Source organism: Anomaloglossus baeobatrachus, chromosome 7 (genome assembly GCF_048569485.1).
Source record: "Anomaloglossus baeobatrachus isolate aAnoBae1 chromosome 7, aAnoBae1.hap1, whole genome shotgun sequence".
NCBI lineage: Eukaryota > Metazoa > Chordata > Amphibia > Anura > Aromobatidae > Anomaloglossus > Anomaloglossus baeobatrachus.
In genome coordinates this window covers 299,892,373-299,911,409 of record NC_134359.1, presented here as the reverse complement: position 1 = coordinate 299,911,409, position 19,037 = coordinate 299,892,373, and the positions used below count along the sequence as shown (strand labels likewise).

General features: G+C 47.9%; 1 protein-coding gene across 1 annotated transcript in view; it reads right to left on the bottom strand.

Moving 5' to 3' along the window:
* Positions 1-2,264: 2,264 nt before the first annotated feature.
* Positions 2,265-19,037, bottom strand: part of LOC142245648 (sulfotransferase 1 family member D1-like) — a 61,486-nt gene continuing 44,713 nt past the window's right edge. The window contains exons 2-8 of the mRNA XM_075318544.1: positions 11,647-11,788; positions 10,999-11,124; positions 10,725-10,822; positions 4,814-4,940; positions 4,462-4,556; positions 2,645-2,825; positions 2,265-2,562 (exon numbers count right to left, since the gene is read on the bottom strand). Of these exons, the coding sequence (XP_075174659.1) occupies positions 2,450-2,562; positions 2,645-2,825; positions 4,462-4,556; positions 4,814-4,940; positions 10,725-10,822; positions 10,999-11,124; positions 11,647-11,779 (873 nt within the window). The 5' untranslated portion in view covers positions 11,780-11,788 and the 3' untranslated portion in view covers positions 2,265-2,449. The remainder of the gene's footprint in view (positions 2,563-2,644; positions 2,826-4,461; positions 4,557-4,813; positions 4,941-10,724; positions 10,823-10,998; positions 11,125-11,646; positions 11,789-19,037) is intronic.

Sequence of the window (19,037 nt, the reverse complement as noted above, 5' to 3'; positions counted from 1 at the left end):
TCTTCTCAGTGACATCACCGCTCTGCAGACTCTCTGGGTCGCACTGTGATCTGCTCCTCTTCTCAGTGACATCACCGCTCTGCAGACTCTCTAGCTCGCACTGTGATCTGCTCCTCTTCTCAGTGACATCACCGCTCTGCAGACTCTCTGGGTCGCACTGTGATCTGCTCCTCTTCTCAGTGACATCACCGCTCTGCAGACTCTCTGGGTCACAATGTGATCTGCTCCTCTTCTCAGTGACATCACCGCTCTGCAGACTCTCTGGGTCACACTGTGATCTGCTCCTCTTCTCAGTGACATCACCGCTCTGCAGACTCTCTGGCTCGCACTGTGATCTGCTCCTCTTCTCAGTGACATCACCGCTCTGCAGACTCTCTGGCTCGCACTGTGATCTGCTCTTCTTCTTAGTGACATCACCGCTCTGCAGACTCTCTGGCTCGCACTGTAATCTGCTCCTCTTCTCAGTGACATCACCGCTCTGCAGACTCTCTGGCTTGCACTGTGATCTGCTCCTCTTCTCAGTGACATCACCACTCTGACAGTTGCTATTAAAACCAGTAGTTCCAGGCTCCATTTACTTTAATGGAGGCATGTTCTTTGGAGAGTAACTGTAAAGCGCGGGGTTAAATATTCCTGTCAAAACATAGTCTGACGTTCCCCGAGTCACATGAGGTGTCTGTGCCAGGCCTCCTATACACACACACACACACAGGCCTCCTATACACACACACAGGCCTCCTATATACACACACACACACACACACCAAGGCCTTCTCTCTCTCGCTCTGTGTGTATGTATATGTATGTATATTATATATATATATATATATATATATAAAATAGATCCCTCTGTGTGTAATGACTGTATATAAAAGGTTCCCCGTTTGTATTGAATTACTGAAATAAATGAACTTTTTGATGATATTCTAATTTATTAAGATGCACATTAGTTTCTGTTTTGTTTTAATGAGGGTGATTTGAATAATCTTTTTTTTTTCTTCATATTTTTAGAAATACAAATAATTTTTACTTTATTTAAGTTCCCTTAGGAAGGACCTCATCTTGGATTCCTCCGCTTATTTTATATAATGTAATACAATGATATTAGAGTATATGATAGATACCATAGTTTTCTTCCATCATGGCAGGCACGGGGGCTTTCAGCCATGGCTGCCCAGGATCGAATTCTGTCCCCCCTCACCCCTGGACAAGACATCTTAAATGTAGCTATCAGATATTGACAGTGGCATTTAAGAGGTTAACAATAGTAATCAGAGCTCAACTCCGATCACTGCTGTTAGAGGTAGATGATGGCTGTGTACCACAGTCATCATCCGCTGTGTTGGATGCTGTGATGCCAATGTGATATGACTGAAAGAATGAGTGTGATTAGATAGGAATCCTAATCAAAAGATAGTGATCACAGGTATTATTTGATCCATCCAAAACTCAGTATCAAAGAGGTGTCCTCTGGTTGAACCTATTTCACCATGATGAAGAATATACATGTTAGTAGATCTTGAACAAACCACTTATGAGGAAGGAACGTTTACAATTCAACTTACAGGAAACTCATGTAAAATTCAGGGCTCATTGCAATTATCTCCAGGAAACTGTGGTCGGCCAATGGTCAACTAACAAAATGTGCAGGAAGCTACTGGTACCCACAGCCGCGTGTGGTCAGGTTACATGACCATGACTCATCAATCACATGCTGGTCACAGTTGCAATACTCGGTGCACACGACGTACACATTTTTGGTATAAAAATACAGGATTCGCTTAGTGAGATTAGGGACATTTCCAGGATGCTCAAGTAGACGCACCGCTCCTGTGATGCAGAGGCCGGGTTGTTTTCCTTCTCACTAATCGAGTCCCTCTGATGAGAAAGGAGTGCTACAACATACGTTAATGTTGATGCATATTTCTGTTATTGTATAAGAGTCTATGACTATAAAGTAGTTCTAATGCCTATGTACCATTGATTATTCATGTGCTATTAAAATAAATAGTATCTTGCTACAAAGAATCTTAGTATTCGTGCCTGATAAGGATATCAGGGAGCGCTTCGTAAGTACAGGCTTTCAGCCCCCTTTTTAGGAGAATTTAGCAAGACAGATGCCGGCAGCTCCAGAACTCACATCATGCACCGGGACCCCGGAACGTCCAATGTCGGATGGTGTTAGTCTCTCGGAGAATACATATTGCCGTTTCCTAGTTTCACCTTATGGCTATGGATCATGTAACCTCATGTAAACCTGCCAGTAACAGAAGGGGCGAGGTCCTTTATTTTCATAAGATGTAAAATACAAAACAAGTGTCCAATAAAAAAAGAATTGCCAAGTAAAAAGGCAGCGCCCATATTGCTTTTAGTGACTATATTCTATAAAATATCTTTATGTGCCATGATGAAGGTTGAGCTAAGGAGAAGGGCTTTGCACGCCACGGCCTCAGTCCTCGAAGTGGAAGCTCAGGTCGGTGTCTGCCATCTCCCGCTTATAATACTCGTCAAATAATTCATTTTGAGCCACCGTGAGATGGTTCTTCCAGTCTCCGCAAATCCCTAGAAAGGCAGAAATACAGGATTGGATGACCATAGACACAACATAGCATCAGTATTGATGCTCCCCACAAGCACCTCATACCTTTCCTCATGAAGGGCGAGATGTTGTGGTCCATGACGGTGGAAGGGACGGAGCGGTAGTTGGCCATGTGGTTGTCTTTCATGGTCTTGAAGGTGGTGCGTTCATTGATCTTCTCCAGAACATCCTCAGGTAGGTCCTTCCCTATGAACTTCATCACTTTCCTGATCTCACGGTCTTTGTTCTGTACCAAATAGATGGTAAAAGTTTAGAAAATGTTGCCAGCTTCTTGTCTAATCCTGACCTTCTCTTTATTTCCACGCCACTGCTGTCTCGGACCTCACTGGTTATGGATTGCACGCATGCGCTGGCTCCCGGCCTAATAACAATCTCGTCTAGGCCAAAATACCAATGCACCAGGCTTCTTGAGAAGCCTTGATGTTGACTTGTTGGTTGAGTAATAAGTCCCTATTGTTTCCTGGAGTCAACAAAGCGTTTGTTCGTGTTCCAGTTGACATTGACCCCGCTTGTATACTTGACCACATCATCTTATCTGCTGCCCATCCTGATCGCCACCTATTTGGTGCTGCCAACCAAACTTGGTCTGCCTCAGCTCTCTACGGTTTCTGTCCACTATCTTGAGACCACAATGAGGCATCTTCTTGTCACACTAAGTATGGGGAAAATACTGAGCGAACAGCGAGAAGGGAGAGAAGGGAAGAGGGTCTAGAGGAGGGGGAGATGGTGACCTCTGATAAAACCATCGACTGGTCCTTGGCTCCCCTGACCATCCTAGATAGATTCCACACCTATGCGCCAAGCAGGATTCCTGGCCCTGGCTGACCCTGAACTGGGTCCTAGGTAATGCACGGGCGGGAAGAGCTCAAGTCAACCCCACTAAAGGGTTCTTCTCACATAGCGAGATCGCTGCTGAGTTACAGATTTTGTGACGCACCCGTGACCTCATCAGCGATCTCGCTGTGTGTGACACTGAGCAGCGTCCTGGCCCCTGCTGTGAAATCGCTGCTCGTTACACACTGCTCTGGTTCATTTTTTGGACGTTGCTCTCCCGCTGTGAAGCACACATCGCTGTGTTTGACAGCGAGAGAGCAACGATCTGAATGTGCAGGGAGCAGGAGCTGGCGTCTGGAAACTGCGGACGCTGGTAACCAAGGTTCACATCGGGTAACTAAGTGAAGCGCTTTGCTTGGTTACCCGATATTTACCTTGGTTACTAGCGTCCGCCGCTCTCAGGCTGCCAGTGCTGGCTCCCTGCTTCCTGCCCACGTAGCCGGAGTATACATCGGGTAAATAGGCGAAGCGCTTCGCTTAGTAACCAGATGTTTACCATGGCTACGACTGCAGGGAGCCAGAACTAAGCGGTGTGTGCTGGTAACCAGGGTAAATATTGGGTAACCAAGCAAAGCATTTTGCTTAGTTACCCGATATTTACCTTGGTTACCAAGCGCAGCATTGTTTCCACGAGTCGCTGCTGGCTTGGGGCTGGTCACTGGTGAGATCTGCCTGATTGACAGCTCACCAGCGACCATGTAGCGACGCACCAGCGATCCTGACCAGGTCAGATCGCTGGTGGGATCGCTGGAGCGTCGCTTAAGTGTGACGGTACCCTAAGTCCTAAAGATAATACAGGAAAAACAAACAGGAAAAAATCAAACAAACAACTTATCTCCAAGATGATGTAGGGAGAGGAACAGCAACATACAACAGTGTTTCTCCAGATGATTACAAGCCGACTGATTGAAAAAGAAAAAAAAAAAAAGAGAAGAGCCACAGAGAGAAGAGGACCAAAAAAAAATGGTGGAGAAACAAAAAAAAAGAGAGAGGAGCTGCCACAGAGAGAAGAGAAGAAGAGTTCCCACCTGTAACATGTCCTCGTAGAAGAGGTAGAGGATGTCCTTCTGTTGTCTGATCTTCCACCAGCCCTTCACGTGATCGCTCCATGGCCCAAAAGCCGCTACATGGAAGAAAAGAGGACAATCAGTGACAAGGTCGAAATGTGAAAAGTCGCAGAAACAGCAAAGTGTTTCCAGTGCATGCTGAGATTTGTAGTGTCCTCTCTTCTGGGGTGCGGCCGGTTTGGTGACTGATATCGCTCAGTCGAGGATGTATTTATTTGCATCCAAGAAGGTTACAGTCCCGATCCCATTATTGGATTTAACCCTTTATGTGTGCAGCTAGTTTTCACCCCATGGCCGGGTATATTATACGTACCTTTCCCTTCTATAAACGTGTGCAGGTATTCTTCAAGAGTCCCCGGATCTGGGTGCACAACGGCCATGCGATAAAAATGATAATAAGACACCAGTACATCCTTCGGGTTTCGGGCGATGTAAATGATCTGCAGGGGTAAAAGAGGAAATCACACGACTTAAACCTGTACGTCTGATTGGTTCAGCAAAACGTGGTATAGGAAGTTTTATAGGATAAAAGATGCTTCTGGATAAACAGCGACAAAGGATAAGCAAGGATTAAAGAAAGACAGACCCTTTATAGCAATAGAGCATGATAAAGTCTACAGAGGTAGAAAAGGGCACATTACAGCAGTAGAGTACAACCAAGGTCTACGACAGTATGGACCCATTATAGCAATGGAGTATATCCAAGGTCTCCAATACCATAGAAACCAGGGCCGTGGAGTCAGTCGGTATAAAATGGACCGACTCAGACTCCTAAAATACAGCTGAAACCCTTAGTTTCCCTCCCTCTCTATACAGACACAGCTGCAGGTTTTTCCCTCCACTCTCTATACAGACACATCTGCAGGTTTTTCCCTCCACTCTCTATACAGACACATCTGCAGGTTTTTCCCTTTACTCTCTATACAGACACATCTGCAGGTTTTTGCCTCCCTCTCTATACAGACACATCTGCAGGTTTTTGCCTCCCTCTCTATACAGACACATCTGCAGGTTTTTCTCCCATTTTCGGTTAATTAGGAACCAACATTATTTCTATTTGCCAAATGCCAGAATAATGAGAGAGAGAGAATGTTTTCAGGCACTCTTCTTCCTTTCTGCACAGCGACGTTTCCTCCAGGTCATTAGTATTTGGTGGCATTGCCTTTACACTGTGTGACTTGGGGGGAAACATTTTGGATCCTTCCAGAAGCTTCTCACAATAGTTGGTGGAATTTGGGCCGATTCCTCCTGACAGATCTGGTGTAGCTGAGCCATGTTTGGAGGTCGCCTTGCTCATTGCCTTTTCAGCTTTGTCCATAAATTTTCAGTTGGACTGAGATCAGGGATTTGTGATGGCCACTCCAAGACAATTGACTTTGTTCTCCTTAAGGCCGGTTTCACACATCCGGCTTTTCGCTTGTTTGCCGGATCCGGCGCTCTCCCGTACAGACAATACAGTACAGTGACAGCGCTGTAACTTCCGGGTCACATGCGCCAGTCACATGACAGCATGTGACCGGCGCTTGTTGCGCTGTCACTGTACTGTAGTCACTGTATGGGAGAGCGCCGGATCCGGCAAACAAGCGAAAAGCCGGATGTGTGAAACCGGCCTAAGCCACTTTGTAACCAGTTTGGCAGTAGCTTCAGGACATTGTCCATTTGGAAGACCCATTTCCGACCAAGTTTTAAGTTCCTGGCTGATGTCTTCAGATGTTCTTCAGTATTGCCACATACCTGCAGATGTGTCTGTATAGAGAGTGGAGGGAAAAACCTGCAGATGTGTCTGTATAGATAGTGGAGGGAAAAACTTGCAGATGTGTCTGTATAGAAAGCAGAGGGGAAAACCTACAAACGTGGATTTATATAGAGAGGATGGAAAAACCTGCAGATGTGTCTGTATAGAGAGCGGAGGGAAAAACTTGCAGATGTGTCTGTATAGAGAGCGGAGGGAATAACCTGCAGATGTGTCTGTATAGAGAGCGGAGGGAAAAACCTGCAGATGTGTCTGTATAGAGAGCGGAGGGAAAAACCTGCAGAGGTGTCTGTATAGGGAGAGGAAGGAAAAATCTGCAGATGTGTTTGTATAGAGAGGAGGGAAAAACCTGCAGATGTGTCTGTATAGAGAGAGTTGTACAGGTGCTAGAGGTGGGGAGACAGAAAGCGCAAATAGGGTCTTACCCGGTATGACTGGAGATGACGAAAAATAAGAGTACACTCACCTGATCTGGTTGTGCCAGTCACAACTCCTGAGATCGCATGTGAGTGTCAGATTGGTTTGAAAGCAGCGGCCCCGTGACGAGCAAATGTCAAATATATAGAAATAGGAAAACGGGTTTTAGCCGCGCTGAAAAACCACTGGTGCAGGATTAATGAAAAGGTTTCTTTTTTATTTCAGCATTTCCAACGCGTTTCAGAGACAAGGACCGTCTCCTTCCTCAGGGAAAAAAGAAATCATGATGTCTGTATAGAGAGCGGAGGGAAAAACCTGCAGATGTGTCTGTATAGAGAGCGGAGGGAAAACCTGCAGCTGTGTCTGTATAGAGAGAGGAGGAAAAAATCTGCAGATGTGTCTGTATAGAGAGAGGAGGGAAAAATCTGCAGATGTGTCTGTATATAGAGAGGAGGGAAAAACCTGCAGATTTGTCTGTATAGAGAGCAGAGGGAAAAACCTGCAGATGTGTCTGTATAGAGAGCGGAGGGAAAAACCTGCAGATGTGTCTTTATAGAGAGAGGAGGGAAAAACCTGCAGAGGTGTCTGTATAGAGAGAGGAGGGAAAAATCTGCAGACGTGTCTTTATAGAGAGCGGAGGGAAAAACCTGCAGATTTGTCTGTATAGAGAGCGGAGGGAAAAACCTGCAGATGTGTCTGTATAGAGAGCGGAGGGAAAAACCTGCAGATGTGTCTTTATAGAGGGCGGAGAGAAAAACCTGCAGATGTGTCTTTATAGAGAGCGGAGGGAAAAACCTGCAGATGTTTCTTTATAGAGCGGAGGGAAAAACCTGCAGATGTGGCTTTATATAGAGAGGAGGGAAAAACCTGCAGATGTGTCTGTATAGAGAGCGGAGGGAAAAACCTGCAGATGTGTCTTTATAGAGGGCGGAGAGAAAAACCTGCAGATGTGTCTTTATAGAGCGGAGGGAAAAACCTGCAGATGTGGCTTTATATAGAGAGGAGGGAAAAACCTGCAGATGTGTCTATATAGAGAGCGGAGGGAAAACCTGCAGATGTGTCTGTATAGAGAGCGGGGGGTAACTATTTACACTGTATATATATATATATATATTGAGTCCAGGATGTGATGAATATTTTTCCCTAAGAGTTTGTGAAATGTCCTATAAATGCCTGTCCTGTCCTGATGTGCGGACCTCGGCTGTTAGTGGAGAGGAGTCTGTGCTGCGCGTCTGTCCTGATGTGCGGACCTCGGCTGTTAGTGGAGAGGAGTCTGTGCTGCGCGTCTGTCCTGATGTGCGGACCTCGGCTGTTAGTGGAGAGGAGTCTGTGCTGCACGTCCGTCCTGATGTGCGGACCTCGGCTGTTAGTGGAGAGGAGTCTGTGCTGCACGTCTGTCCTGATGTGCGGACCTCGGCTGTTAGTGGAGATGAGTCTGTGCTGCACGTCTGTCCTGATGTGCGGACCTCGGCTGTTAGTGGAGATGAGTCTGTGCTGCGCGTCTGTCCTGATGTGAGGACCTCGGCTGTTAGTGGAGATGAGTCTGTGCTGCGCGTCTGTCCTGATGTGCGGACCTCGGCTGTTAGTGGAGAGGAGTCTGTGCTGCGCGTCTGTCCTGATGTGAGGACCTCGGCTGTTAGTGGAGATGAGTCTGTGCTGCGCGTCTGTCCTGATGTGAGGACCTCGGCTGTTAGTGGAGAGGGGTCTGTGCTGCACGTCTGTCCTGATGTGCGGACCTCGGCTGTTAGTGGAGAGGAGTCTGTGCTGCGCGTCTGTCCTGATGTGAGGACCTCGGCTGTTAGTGGAGAGGGGTCTGTGCTGCACGTCTGTCCTGATGTGCGGACCTCGGCTGTTAGTGGAGAGGAGTCTGTGCTGCACGTCTGTCCTGATGTGCGGACCTCGGCTGTTAGTGGAGAGGAGTCTGTGCTGCGCGTCTGTCCTGATGTGCGGACCTCGGCTGTTAGTGGAGATGAGTCTGTGCTGCACGTCTGTCCTGATGTGCGGACCTCGGCTGTTAGTGGAGAGGAGTCTGTGCTGCGCGTCTGTCCTGATGTGCGGACCTCGGCTGTTAGTGGAGAGGAGTCTGTGCTGCGCGTCCGTCCTGATGTGCGGACCTCGGCTGTTAGTGGAGAGGAGTCTGTGCTGCACGTCTGTCCTGATGTGCGGACCTCGGCTGTTAGTGGAGAGGAGTCTGTGCTGCACGTCTGTCCTGATGTGCGGACCTCGGCTGTTAGTGGAGAGGGGTCTGTGCTGCACGTCTGTCCTGATGTGCGGACCTCGGCTGTTAGTGGAGAGGGGTCTGTGCTGCACGTCTGTCCTGATGTGCGGACCTCGGCTGTTAGTGGAGAGGAGTCTGTGCTGCACGTCTGTCCTGATGTGCGGACCTCGGCTGTTAGTGGAGAGGGGTCTGTGCTGCACGTCTGTCCTGATGTGCGGACCTCGGCTGTTAGTGGAGAGGAGTCTGTGCTGCACGTCTGTCCTGATGTGCGGACCTCGGCTGTTAGTGGAGAGGAGTCTGTGCTGTGCGTCTGTCCTGATGTGCGGACCTCGGCTGTTAGTGGAGAGGAGTCTGTGCTGCGCGTCCGTCAGCTCCATGATGTCAGTAGTGATGTCACCATTTTACTATAGTAAATTTATCACAAACGTGAGTGATGTATGAGGACGTGGGACTGGAAATGAGGGAACCTGAGGAGTCGGGGGTTTGGCTAACCCACTCCACAGCCCTGCCGGAAACTATAGGCTAAGCTAAAGGATAGATGGGTACGTTATAGGAAAAGGGTAAGACACGGGTCCACGATAGCACAGCTCAGCCTCTTACAACCCAGCCAGGGTCGCAGAGACCTCTGCATACGATACCCCGAGCTGTACAGTAAAGCCTTACACTAAAGAGTTTGGATATCTAAAAAATAAAGGAATTTTAGATAATTTTCCACAGTAACATGAATGAGATTCCGAGCTACTAACCAATGACAAATATCTTTCTAAAAACTGATGTGTCATATTTTGGGAGATGAGTGAACCCGAACTGTAAAGTGTGGGGTTCGTACCGAATACAGACTTTGGCGTTCGGGTGCTGCGCGTGTACTGACCACTCGCTCCAGCATCGGCGGCTCTGGTACACGCGGTGCTCGGCCCAGTGCGAGCAGCTTGCAGTCGCTCAATGGCTCTCAGGGGGGTTAAAAGAATGGTTTTGAATATAGTGTGTCCAACAAAAAAAAACAAACCCACCCTCCCCCCCCAGGAAATGCCGTGTTTACGGCTGACGGTATGTGGGAGGAAAACCGAACTGCCCCATCAGTGACTTTCGATGGGGTTTGGACTACGAAATATAGTTGGGATCAAGTCTGGATCTTCCGAACTGAACTTGATCTGAAGTCCGGCTAAACCTGAATTTTCACGGGTCCACTCATCTCTGGTCAAATTGGATTTTTTTAAATGTTGAGAGAGGCTGAAGGACAAAATTGCCTCATAATGTTTTATACATCTGCATCCCATCCCAATGAGGCTAAGAATGCATGTTTATGGGTTTATGGTGGAGTCAGGAATTCGTCTGACAGCTATCAAAGATGTATGGGCTGCTTGGGACAAGAGAGAAAGTGCAACTCGTTAAAGAGCGATAGGTCAGCCCTTGAGCTGAGATTAACCCCTTATTACCCTGATTGCCACCACTACAGGGCAATTGGGAAGAACCAAGTAAAGTGCTGGGGTTGTCACATCTAATGAATGCGACGATCCTGGATGGCTGCAGGCTCATATTTTTAGGCTCCCAATAACTTGGGTCTCCCCAGCCTGAGAATTCCAGCCCCCAGCTGTCTGGCTTTATCTTGGCTTGTATGATAGATGCTGTATGTAAAAAGATAGGTCACATATAAAATAAGTTTTCCATGGAGGCAAAGACCAAGAGATGTAGGTGAAGGAGAACGTAAAAGGAAGACCTGAGCAGACAGCAGGAGAAGAAGGAAACCAAGGCTCCACGTCACCCCAGACTGATCCGGAAGATGCAGGGTTGTGATCGGCCTCGATCTACAAGGAGCTCACGTCGATCTTCCAGTACCTTGCATTTCTTTTCCCAGAAGCTGCTCGGCAGGAGGTGCACCGGTAAATGAGATTTGATGACGCGTGGAGACTCCCTCGCGTTCAGGATCTCAGTTCCTGAGGAAGAGGCAACAAGTTGGACTTGGAACAAAAGAAAAGGACGCGTCGGACAAGATAAGAAACGGACTCCAGGAAGATCCGTGGCCCATGGTCATCCAGGTCACCGGAGCTTCTGACTTGGGGTAGCCCGTTCCTTTATAGAGCAGATCATAAACCAATGTGACATCAGCTACCTGTGGGCATGTTGGGCACCGCATACTCCAGAAAGGGCACACGCTCGTATATGGCTCCACGCTGGGTTTTCGCTACATCTCCATTATGAAGCATTAAATCCAAAATCTCGCTCATCCACGTGGTACCTGATAGGAAGTAACGGGTTAATCACGGACATGTCCGGTTTTCCACTGTAAACAACAATTGGAACAACTGATTTTTAATCCTTTTTTGATACCAAAATGCCATCGCCTTAAAGGGTTATTCCAGTCTTCATGGATGGATATTGTCAGCATTAATGGAGTCATTTAAAAGTACAACTCGTCCCGCAAAAACCAAGCCCTCACATGGCGAGATTGACGGAAAAATAAAAAAGCTACGGCTCTCGGAAGAAGGGGAGCAAAAAAACGAAAAACTGAAAATAGTAAGACGATAGCGATAAAATACACACATTATACATATGGAGAAAAACGGAAAGCAGAAGAGGGAAAATGTGGCTGTGTAAAAAAAAAGTGGGTGACCAGGTGACCAAACAATTGTCCATACCCATCAAAATGGCTGCCTATGTCATCATATTGGTATGTTCATATGCAAATCACCAGGATATAATCATTCTCCAGGATGAGGCTCTCAGTATTGTATGTAATATCTGCAAAAAATGGTCTCACCTGATTTTGGATAGGTAACTATCAGCAGGTCCTCATCTCTGGCCTGGAAGCACTGAACATTCTCCCAATTTTCTGCAAAGGGTCCCAGGGTGGGCATCCCACTCACCACTTTTATAGGCGGGCGTTCAACCATGTTTTCAACCTAGAAGATAGGTGGAGAGGCTTTATAAGAGGTGCGAGGTCTGGATAGATCTGGGAATGTAGCATGAGAGGTGAGGAGGATGGAAAAAATGATGTAACTAGTGATGAGCGGGCACTACCATGCTCAGTACTGGTAACTAGTGATGAGCGGGCACTACCATGCTCGGGTGCTCAGTACTGGTAACTAGTGATGAGCGGGCACTACCATGCTCAGGTGCTCAGTACTGGTAACTAGTGATGAGCGGGCACTACCATGCTCAGGTGCTCAGTACTGGTAAGTAGTGATGAGCGGGCACTACCATGCTCGGGTGCTCAGTACTGGTAACTAGTGATGAGCGGGCACTACCATGCTCAGGTGCTCAGTACTGGTAACTAGTGATGAGCGGGCACTACCATGATCGGGTGCTCAGTACTGGTAACTAGTGATGATTGGGCACTACCATGCTCAGGTGCTCAGTACTGGTAACTAGTGATGAGCGGGCACTACCATGCTCGGGTGCTCAGTACTGCTAACTAGTGATGAGCGGGCACTACCATGCTCAGGTGCTCAGTACTGGTAACTAGTGATGAGCGGGCACTACCATGCTCGGGTGCTCAGTACTGGTAACTAGTGATGAGCGGGCACTACCATGCTCAGGTGCTCAGTACTGGTAACTAGTGATGAGCGGGCACTACCATGCTCGGGTGCTCAGTACTGGTAACTAGTGATGAGCGGGCACTACCATGCTCGGGTGCTCAGTACTGGTAACTAGTGATGAGCGGGCACTACCATGCTCGGGTGCTCAGTACTGGTAACTAGTGATGAGCGGGCACTACCATGCTCGGGTGCTCAGTACTGGTAACTAGTGATGAGCGGGCACTACCATGATCGGGTGCTCAGTACTGGTAACTAGTGATGATTGGGCACTACCATGCTCAGGTGCTCAGTACTGGTAACTAGTGATGAGCGGGCTCTACCATGCTCGGGTGCTCAGTACTGGTAACTAGTGATGAGCGGGCACTACCATGATCGGGTGCTCAGTACAGGTAACTAGTGATGAGCGGGCACTACCATGCTCAGGTGCTCAGTACTGGTAACTAGTGATGAGCGGGCACTACCATGATCGGGTGCTCAGTACTGCTAACTAGTGATGAGCGGACACTACCATGCTCGGGTGCTCAGTACTGGTAACTAGTGATGAGCGGGCACTACCATGATCGGGTGCTCAGTACTGGTAACTAGTGATGAGCGGACACTACCATGCTCGGGTGCTCAGTACTGGTAACTAGTGATGAGCGGACACTACCATGCTCGGGTGCTCTGTACTCGTAACTAGTGATGAGCGGGCACTACCATGCTCGGGTGCTCAGTACTGGTAACTAGTGATGAGCGGGCACTACCATGATCGGGTGCTCAGTACTGGTAACTAGTGATGAGCGGGCACTACCATGCTCGGGTGCTCAGTACTGGTAACTAGTGATGAGCGGGCACTACCATGCTCGGGTGCTCAGTACTGGTAACTAGTGATGAGCGGGCACTACCATGATCGGGTGCTCAGTACTGGTAACTAGTGATGAGCGGGCACTACCATGCTCAGGTGCTCAGTACTGGTAACTAGTGATGAGCGGGCACTACCATGCTCGGGTGCTCAGTACTGGTATCTAGTGATGTGCGGGCACTACCATGCTCGGGTGCTCAGTACTGGTAACTAGTGATGTGCGGGCACTACCATGCTCGGGTGCTCAGTACTGGTAACTAGTGATGAGCGGGCACTACCATGCTCGGGTGCTCTGTACTGGTAACTAGTGATGAGCGGGCACTACCATGCTCGGGTGCTCAGTACTGGTAACTAGTGATGAGCGGGCACTACCATGCTTGGGTGCTCAGTACTGGTAACTAGTGATGAGCGGGCACTACCATGCTCGGGTGCTCAGTACTAGTAACTAGTGATGAGCGGGCACTACCATGCTTGGGTGCTCAGTACTGGTAACTAGCGATTAGCGGGCACTACCATGCTCGGGTGCTCAGTACTCGTAGCTAGTGATGAGCGAGCACTACCATGCTCAGGTGCGCAGTACTGGTAACTAGTGATGAGCGAGCACTACCATGCTCAGGTGCTCAGTACTGGTAACTAGTGATGAGTGGGCACTACCATGCTCGGGTGCTCAGTACTGGTAACTAGTGATGAGCGGGCACTACCATGCTCGGGTGCTCAGTACTGGTAACTAGTGATGAGCAGGCACTACCATGCTCGGGTGCTCTGTACTGGTAACTAGTGATGAGCGGGCACTACCATGCTCGGGTGCTCAGTACTGGTAACTAGTGATGAGCGGGCACTACCATGCTTGGGTGCTCAGTACTGGTAACTAGTGATGAGCGGGCACTACCATGCTCGGGTGCTCAGTACTAGTAACTAGTGATGAGCGGGCACTACCATGCTTGGGTGCTCAGTACTGGTAACTAGCGATTAGCGGGCACTACCATGCTCGGGTGCTCAGTACTCGTAGCTAGTGATGAGCGAGCACTACCATGCTCAGGTGCGCAGTACTGGTAACTAGTGATGAGCGAGCACTACCATGCTCAGGTGCTCAGTACTGGTAACTAGTGATGAGTGGGCACTACCATGCTCGGGTGCTCAGTACTGGTAACTAGTGATGAGCGGGCACTACCATGCTCGGGTGCTCAGTACTGGTAACTAGTGATGAGCAGGCACTACCATGCTCGGGTGCTCTGTACTGGTAACTAGTGATGAGCGGGCACTACCATGCTCGGGTGCTCAGTACTGGTAACTAGTGATGAGCGGGCACTACCATGCTTGGGTGCTCAGTACTGGTAACTAGTGATGAGCGGGCACTACCATGCTCGGGTGCTCAGTACTAGTAACTAGTGATGAGCGGGCACTACCATGCTTGGGTGCTCAGTACTGGTAACTAGCGATTAGCGGGCACTACCATGCTCGGGTGCTCAGTACTCGTAGCTAGTGATGAGCGAGCACTACCATGCTCAGGTGCGCAGTACTGGTAACTAGTGATGAGCGAGCACTACCATGCTCAGGTGCTCAGTACTGGTAACTAGTGATGAGTGGGCACTACCATGCTCGGGTGCTCAGTACTGGTAACTAGTGATGAGCGGGCACTACCATGCTCAGGTGCTCAGTACTGGTAACTAGTGATGAGCGGGCACTACCATGCTCAGGTGCTCGGTATGTGTAACTAGTGATGAGCGGGCAGCATTGGACCGTGAGGGTCAGGAACTGCCGGCAGGGTCACGTAAGATCCCACCGCTGTTACCAATTTATCAGGATATGACTGCTCTCTAGCACCCCCTTATCGTCGGGCCAATTATGGAACTGCCAGTCAATAAGTAAATGAGGCAGCTGCATTGCAATTATGCCAAATATTGAAGGTCTCACAGCATGAATAATGTATATATCTCACCGATTCACACTAATGGAATATATATATATATATATATATATATATATATATATATATATATATATATATAAAAAAATTGTTTAAAAGAACAGAGAGTCCTCAGTGGTTGATACCTTTTAATGGCTAACTGAAAAGATGGTAATAATTGCAAGCTTTCGAGACTACTCAGGAAGAGACCTGAGTAGTCTCGAAAGCTTGCAATTATTACCATCTTTTCAGTTAGCCATTAAAAGGTATCAACCACTGAGGACTCTCTGTTCTTTTAAACAATTTTTTTACCTCTACTGGCTAACACGGTACAAAGATATATTTTACTTGTATATATATATATATATATATATATATATATATATATATATACCTCGGCACCCTTACTGGCAGCACCACAATAATCCTACGCAAAAAATAATCTAGCTGCCACCACCCATCTGTAGGACGATCGGACACCTGTTTCAGATAGCATAAGGCTTTTTAGGTTTGGGGTCCGAATATAGAGCAAGAGGAACAGAGCTATTAAATGTTATATATTAAATTAAAAATATAAGGGAGTGTTTATAAAAATATACAGGAATTTACAGCAGAGAACAATACTATACAATATACAGTTACATAACATAAAAAGGCAAAAATAAAAGAATTCTACTACACCTGGTCACGCATTTGGCTCAGATATTGGGAGAGAGGGACTCCAGGAGAAGGTGGACAATCCTATGCACAGCATGTATGCCTCTAGGCATTCACCTTGAGTGTAATGAGGCACTTACTTATATTACCTCTGTCACACCCACAGCCCCCACCTCTGGAGTTATCATATAGGGGAGGGGGCTCCAACTCTCACAGAAGTATAAAATTCTCGTTGTCCTCATATCTCCGCCTGGGAGCGTCCCACATGGAAGATATTGCCCTCATATTTCATATTACGATTTTAGCAGAATGTGGATAGTAAATAAGGTAAATCTAGTGTGCTCTGAATGGCAGATATTAATTTTTGGCTCTTTCATATATCCTACGATTAAGCTAAAATATGTCTTGTGTGCGGGATGGACTCCTCAGATCAGCGGTATGCCCGCCATATTTGTGTGACTTATGTGCCTCGCAATATTAATACTTTTCCAACGGCTCCAGTCAGGCTGAGGCATTCTTTTGATCAGAGGATCTGTCTTCTGCACAGACGCTTCTCCTCCGCCCTCGTGTACACAAATTGTAGTCGGACCGTCTCTGAGCCCCCAGGGGGTTCCTGACTTCAAAGATTTTTGTATCCTTTCTTCAATTAATCTGGTCACGCCCCTGCCAGGGGAACATTTAGGCTATGTGCGCACTAGGCGTTTTTTTCACGCTGCGTTTTTATGTGCGTTTTTGTCTAAAAAACGCACCCGCATGCGTTTTTGCCGCGATTTGGTGCGTTTTTTGCTGCGTTTTTGCTCACTGCGTTTTTAATCAGTGCACAATGCCATTAAAGATTGTTGATGAAAAAAAAAAGGTCTGATGTCATTTCCTTCTTCAAAATGTTCATTGTATGCAGGAGAGCAGACAGCAGCTGCAGAACTACAAGTCTCAGCATCCTCCATTCACTAGTGTATGGAGGAGAGCAGACAGCAGCTGCAGAACTACAAGTCTCAGCATCCTCCATTCACTAGTGTATGCAGGAGAGCAGACAGCAGCTGTAGAACTACAAGTCTCAGCATCCTCCATTCACTAGTGTATGCAGGAGAGCAGACAGCAGCTGCAGAACTACAAGTCTCAGCATCCTCCATTCACTAGTGTATGCAGGAGAGCAGACAGCAGCTGCAGAACTACAAGTCTCAGCATCCTCCATTCACTAGTGTATGCAGGAGAGCAGACAGCAGCTGCAGAACTACAAGTCTCAGCATCCTCCATTCACTAGTGTAAGCAGGAGAGCAGACAGCAGCTGCAGAACTACAAGTCTCAGCATCCTCCATTCACTAGTGTATGCAGGAGAGCAGACAGCAGCTGCAGAACTACAAGTCTCAGCATCCTCCATTCACTAGTGTATGCAGGAGAGCAGACAGCAGCTGCAGAACTACAAGTCTCAGCATCCTCCATTCACTAGTGTATGCAGGAGAGCAGACAGCAGCTGCAGAACTACAAGTCTCAGCATCCTCCATTCACTAGTGTATGCAGGAGAGCAGACAGAAGCTGCAGAACTACAAGGCTCAGCAGCCTCCATCCAGGACTGTATGCAGTTTTTTGCCCAAAAAGAAAAAAAAATGACATGGGCTTCGCCATATTTTTGTATGCTAGCCGGGTACAGCAGACAGATACGGGCTGCCCCCAACCCCCAGCTGCCTATTTGTACCCGGCTGGGAACCAAAAATATAGAGAAGCCCTTTTTTTTTAATTATTTCATGAAATAATTAAAAAAAAAAAATGACGTGGGCTTCGCCTAATTTTTGAGTCCAGCCGGGTACAACTAGGCAGCTGGGGATTGGAATCCACAGTGCAGGGTGCCCATGCTTTCTGGGCACCCCCACTGCGAATTGCAGTCCGCAGCCACCCCAGAAAATGGCGTTTTCATAGAAGCGCCATCTTCTGGCGCTGTATCCAACTCTTCTAGCTGCCCTGGTGACGGGTGGCTAGCTAGGTAATAATGGAGTTAGGGCTAGCTGTATATTATCAGCTAGCCCTAAGCCCGAAATTCATGGTGTCACGCCAATATTAGACATGGCCACCATGAATTTCTAGTAAAGATAAAAAAAAAACACAACACACAGAAAAATATTTTTATTAGAAATAAAACACAACACAATTAGTGACTCCATCTTTATTGAAATAACCCCCCTCCGCAGTAATCCTGGGTCAGGGTCCCGCGCCGTCCAATCAGGATCCAATATCATCTGATCGGTTTGCTGGAAGGCAAAGCGATCAGATGATGTGTCAGGTTAAAGGACGTGAATCACATCACACATCAGCTGATTGTATAAAAGCCGATTATACAGTCAGCTGATGCATCAGTAGAAAAAAAAAAAAATAATAATACTCACTTATGTGCTGTGCTGATTACCGGCAGCTCCTGGAGCGATCGATTGGACAGGAGTCTGATCCTATACGATCGCTGCCGGAGCTGCCGGTAATCAGCTGATGAAGTCCCCTGACGGCAGGATCAGCTGATAGCCGGCCGGGCGCGAAAAAGCCGGCGACACCGCGATCAGCTGATGCGTCAGGTGACTGCATCAGGTGATCAGCGCCAGGTCCTGCAAGCAAGGTCCTGCCCCGGGGAGACTGCACACAGCCAGAGCGGCGGTACCGGGAGGAGCTGGGAGCGGGCATGGCACCGGGACCCTGCGGACAGGTGAGTATATGACATTTTTTTATTTTTCTACTGTTCACTTTGGTTTTCGCCGCTGCCTCCACCTCCCGCCCAGACATGACGCCGCACGGAGCTGACATGCACAGGACGGGAGGTGGAGGCAGCGGTGACGGTACCGGGAGGATTCATGCTTCTGTGTTTACCAACAGAAGGAATCCTCTTCCTGTACACGTCACTGTAGTGCCCACCCCTTGCGTTTATAGCTGCGTTTTTAGTCATAGAAACGCGGCTATATGCGTTATTCATTGCGTTTTTAACATCTCATTGAATTCAATGAGTGAAAAACGCAGTGGAAAACGCAGAAATAATTGACATGCTGCGTTTTTGTGGTCACCACAAAAACGCAGCTAAAAAAAAACGCTGTGTGAGGACAGCACTTCTGAAAACCCATAGACATTGCTGGGGAAGCAATGTCACTGCGTTTTCAGCACAAAAACGCGGTAAAAAACGCCGCTAAAAACGCGGCAAAAACGCCTAGTGCGCACATAGCCTTACCTGTCTGCTC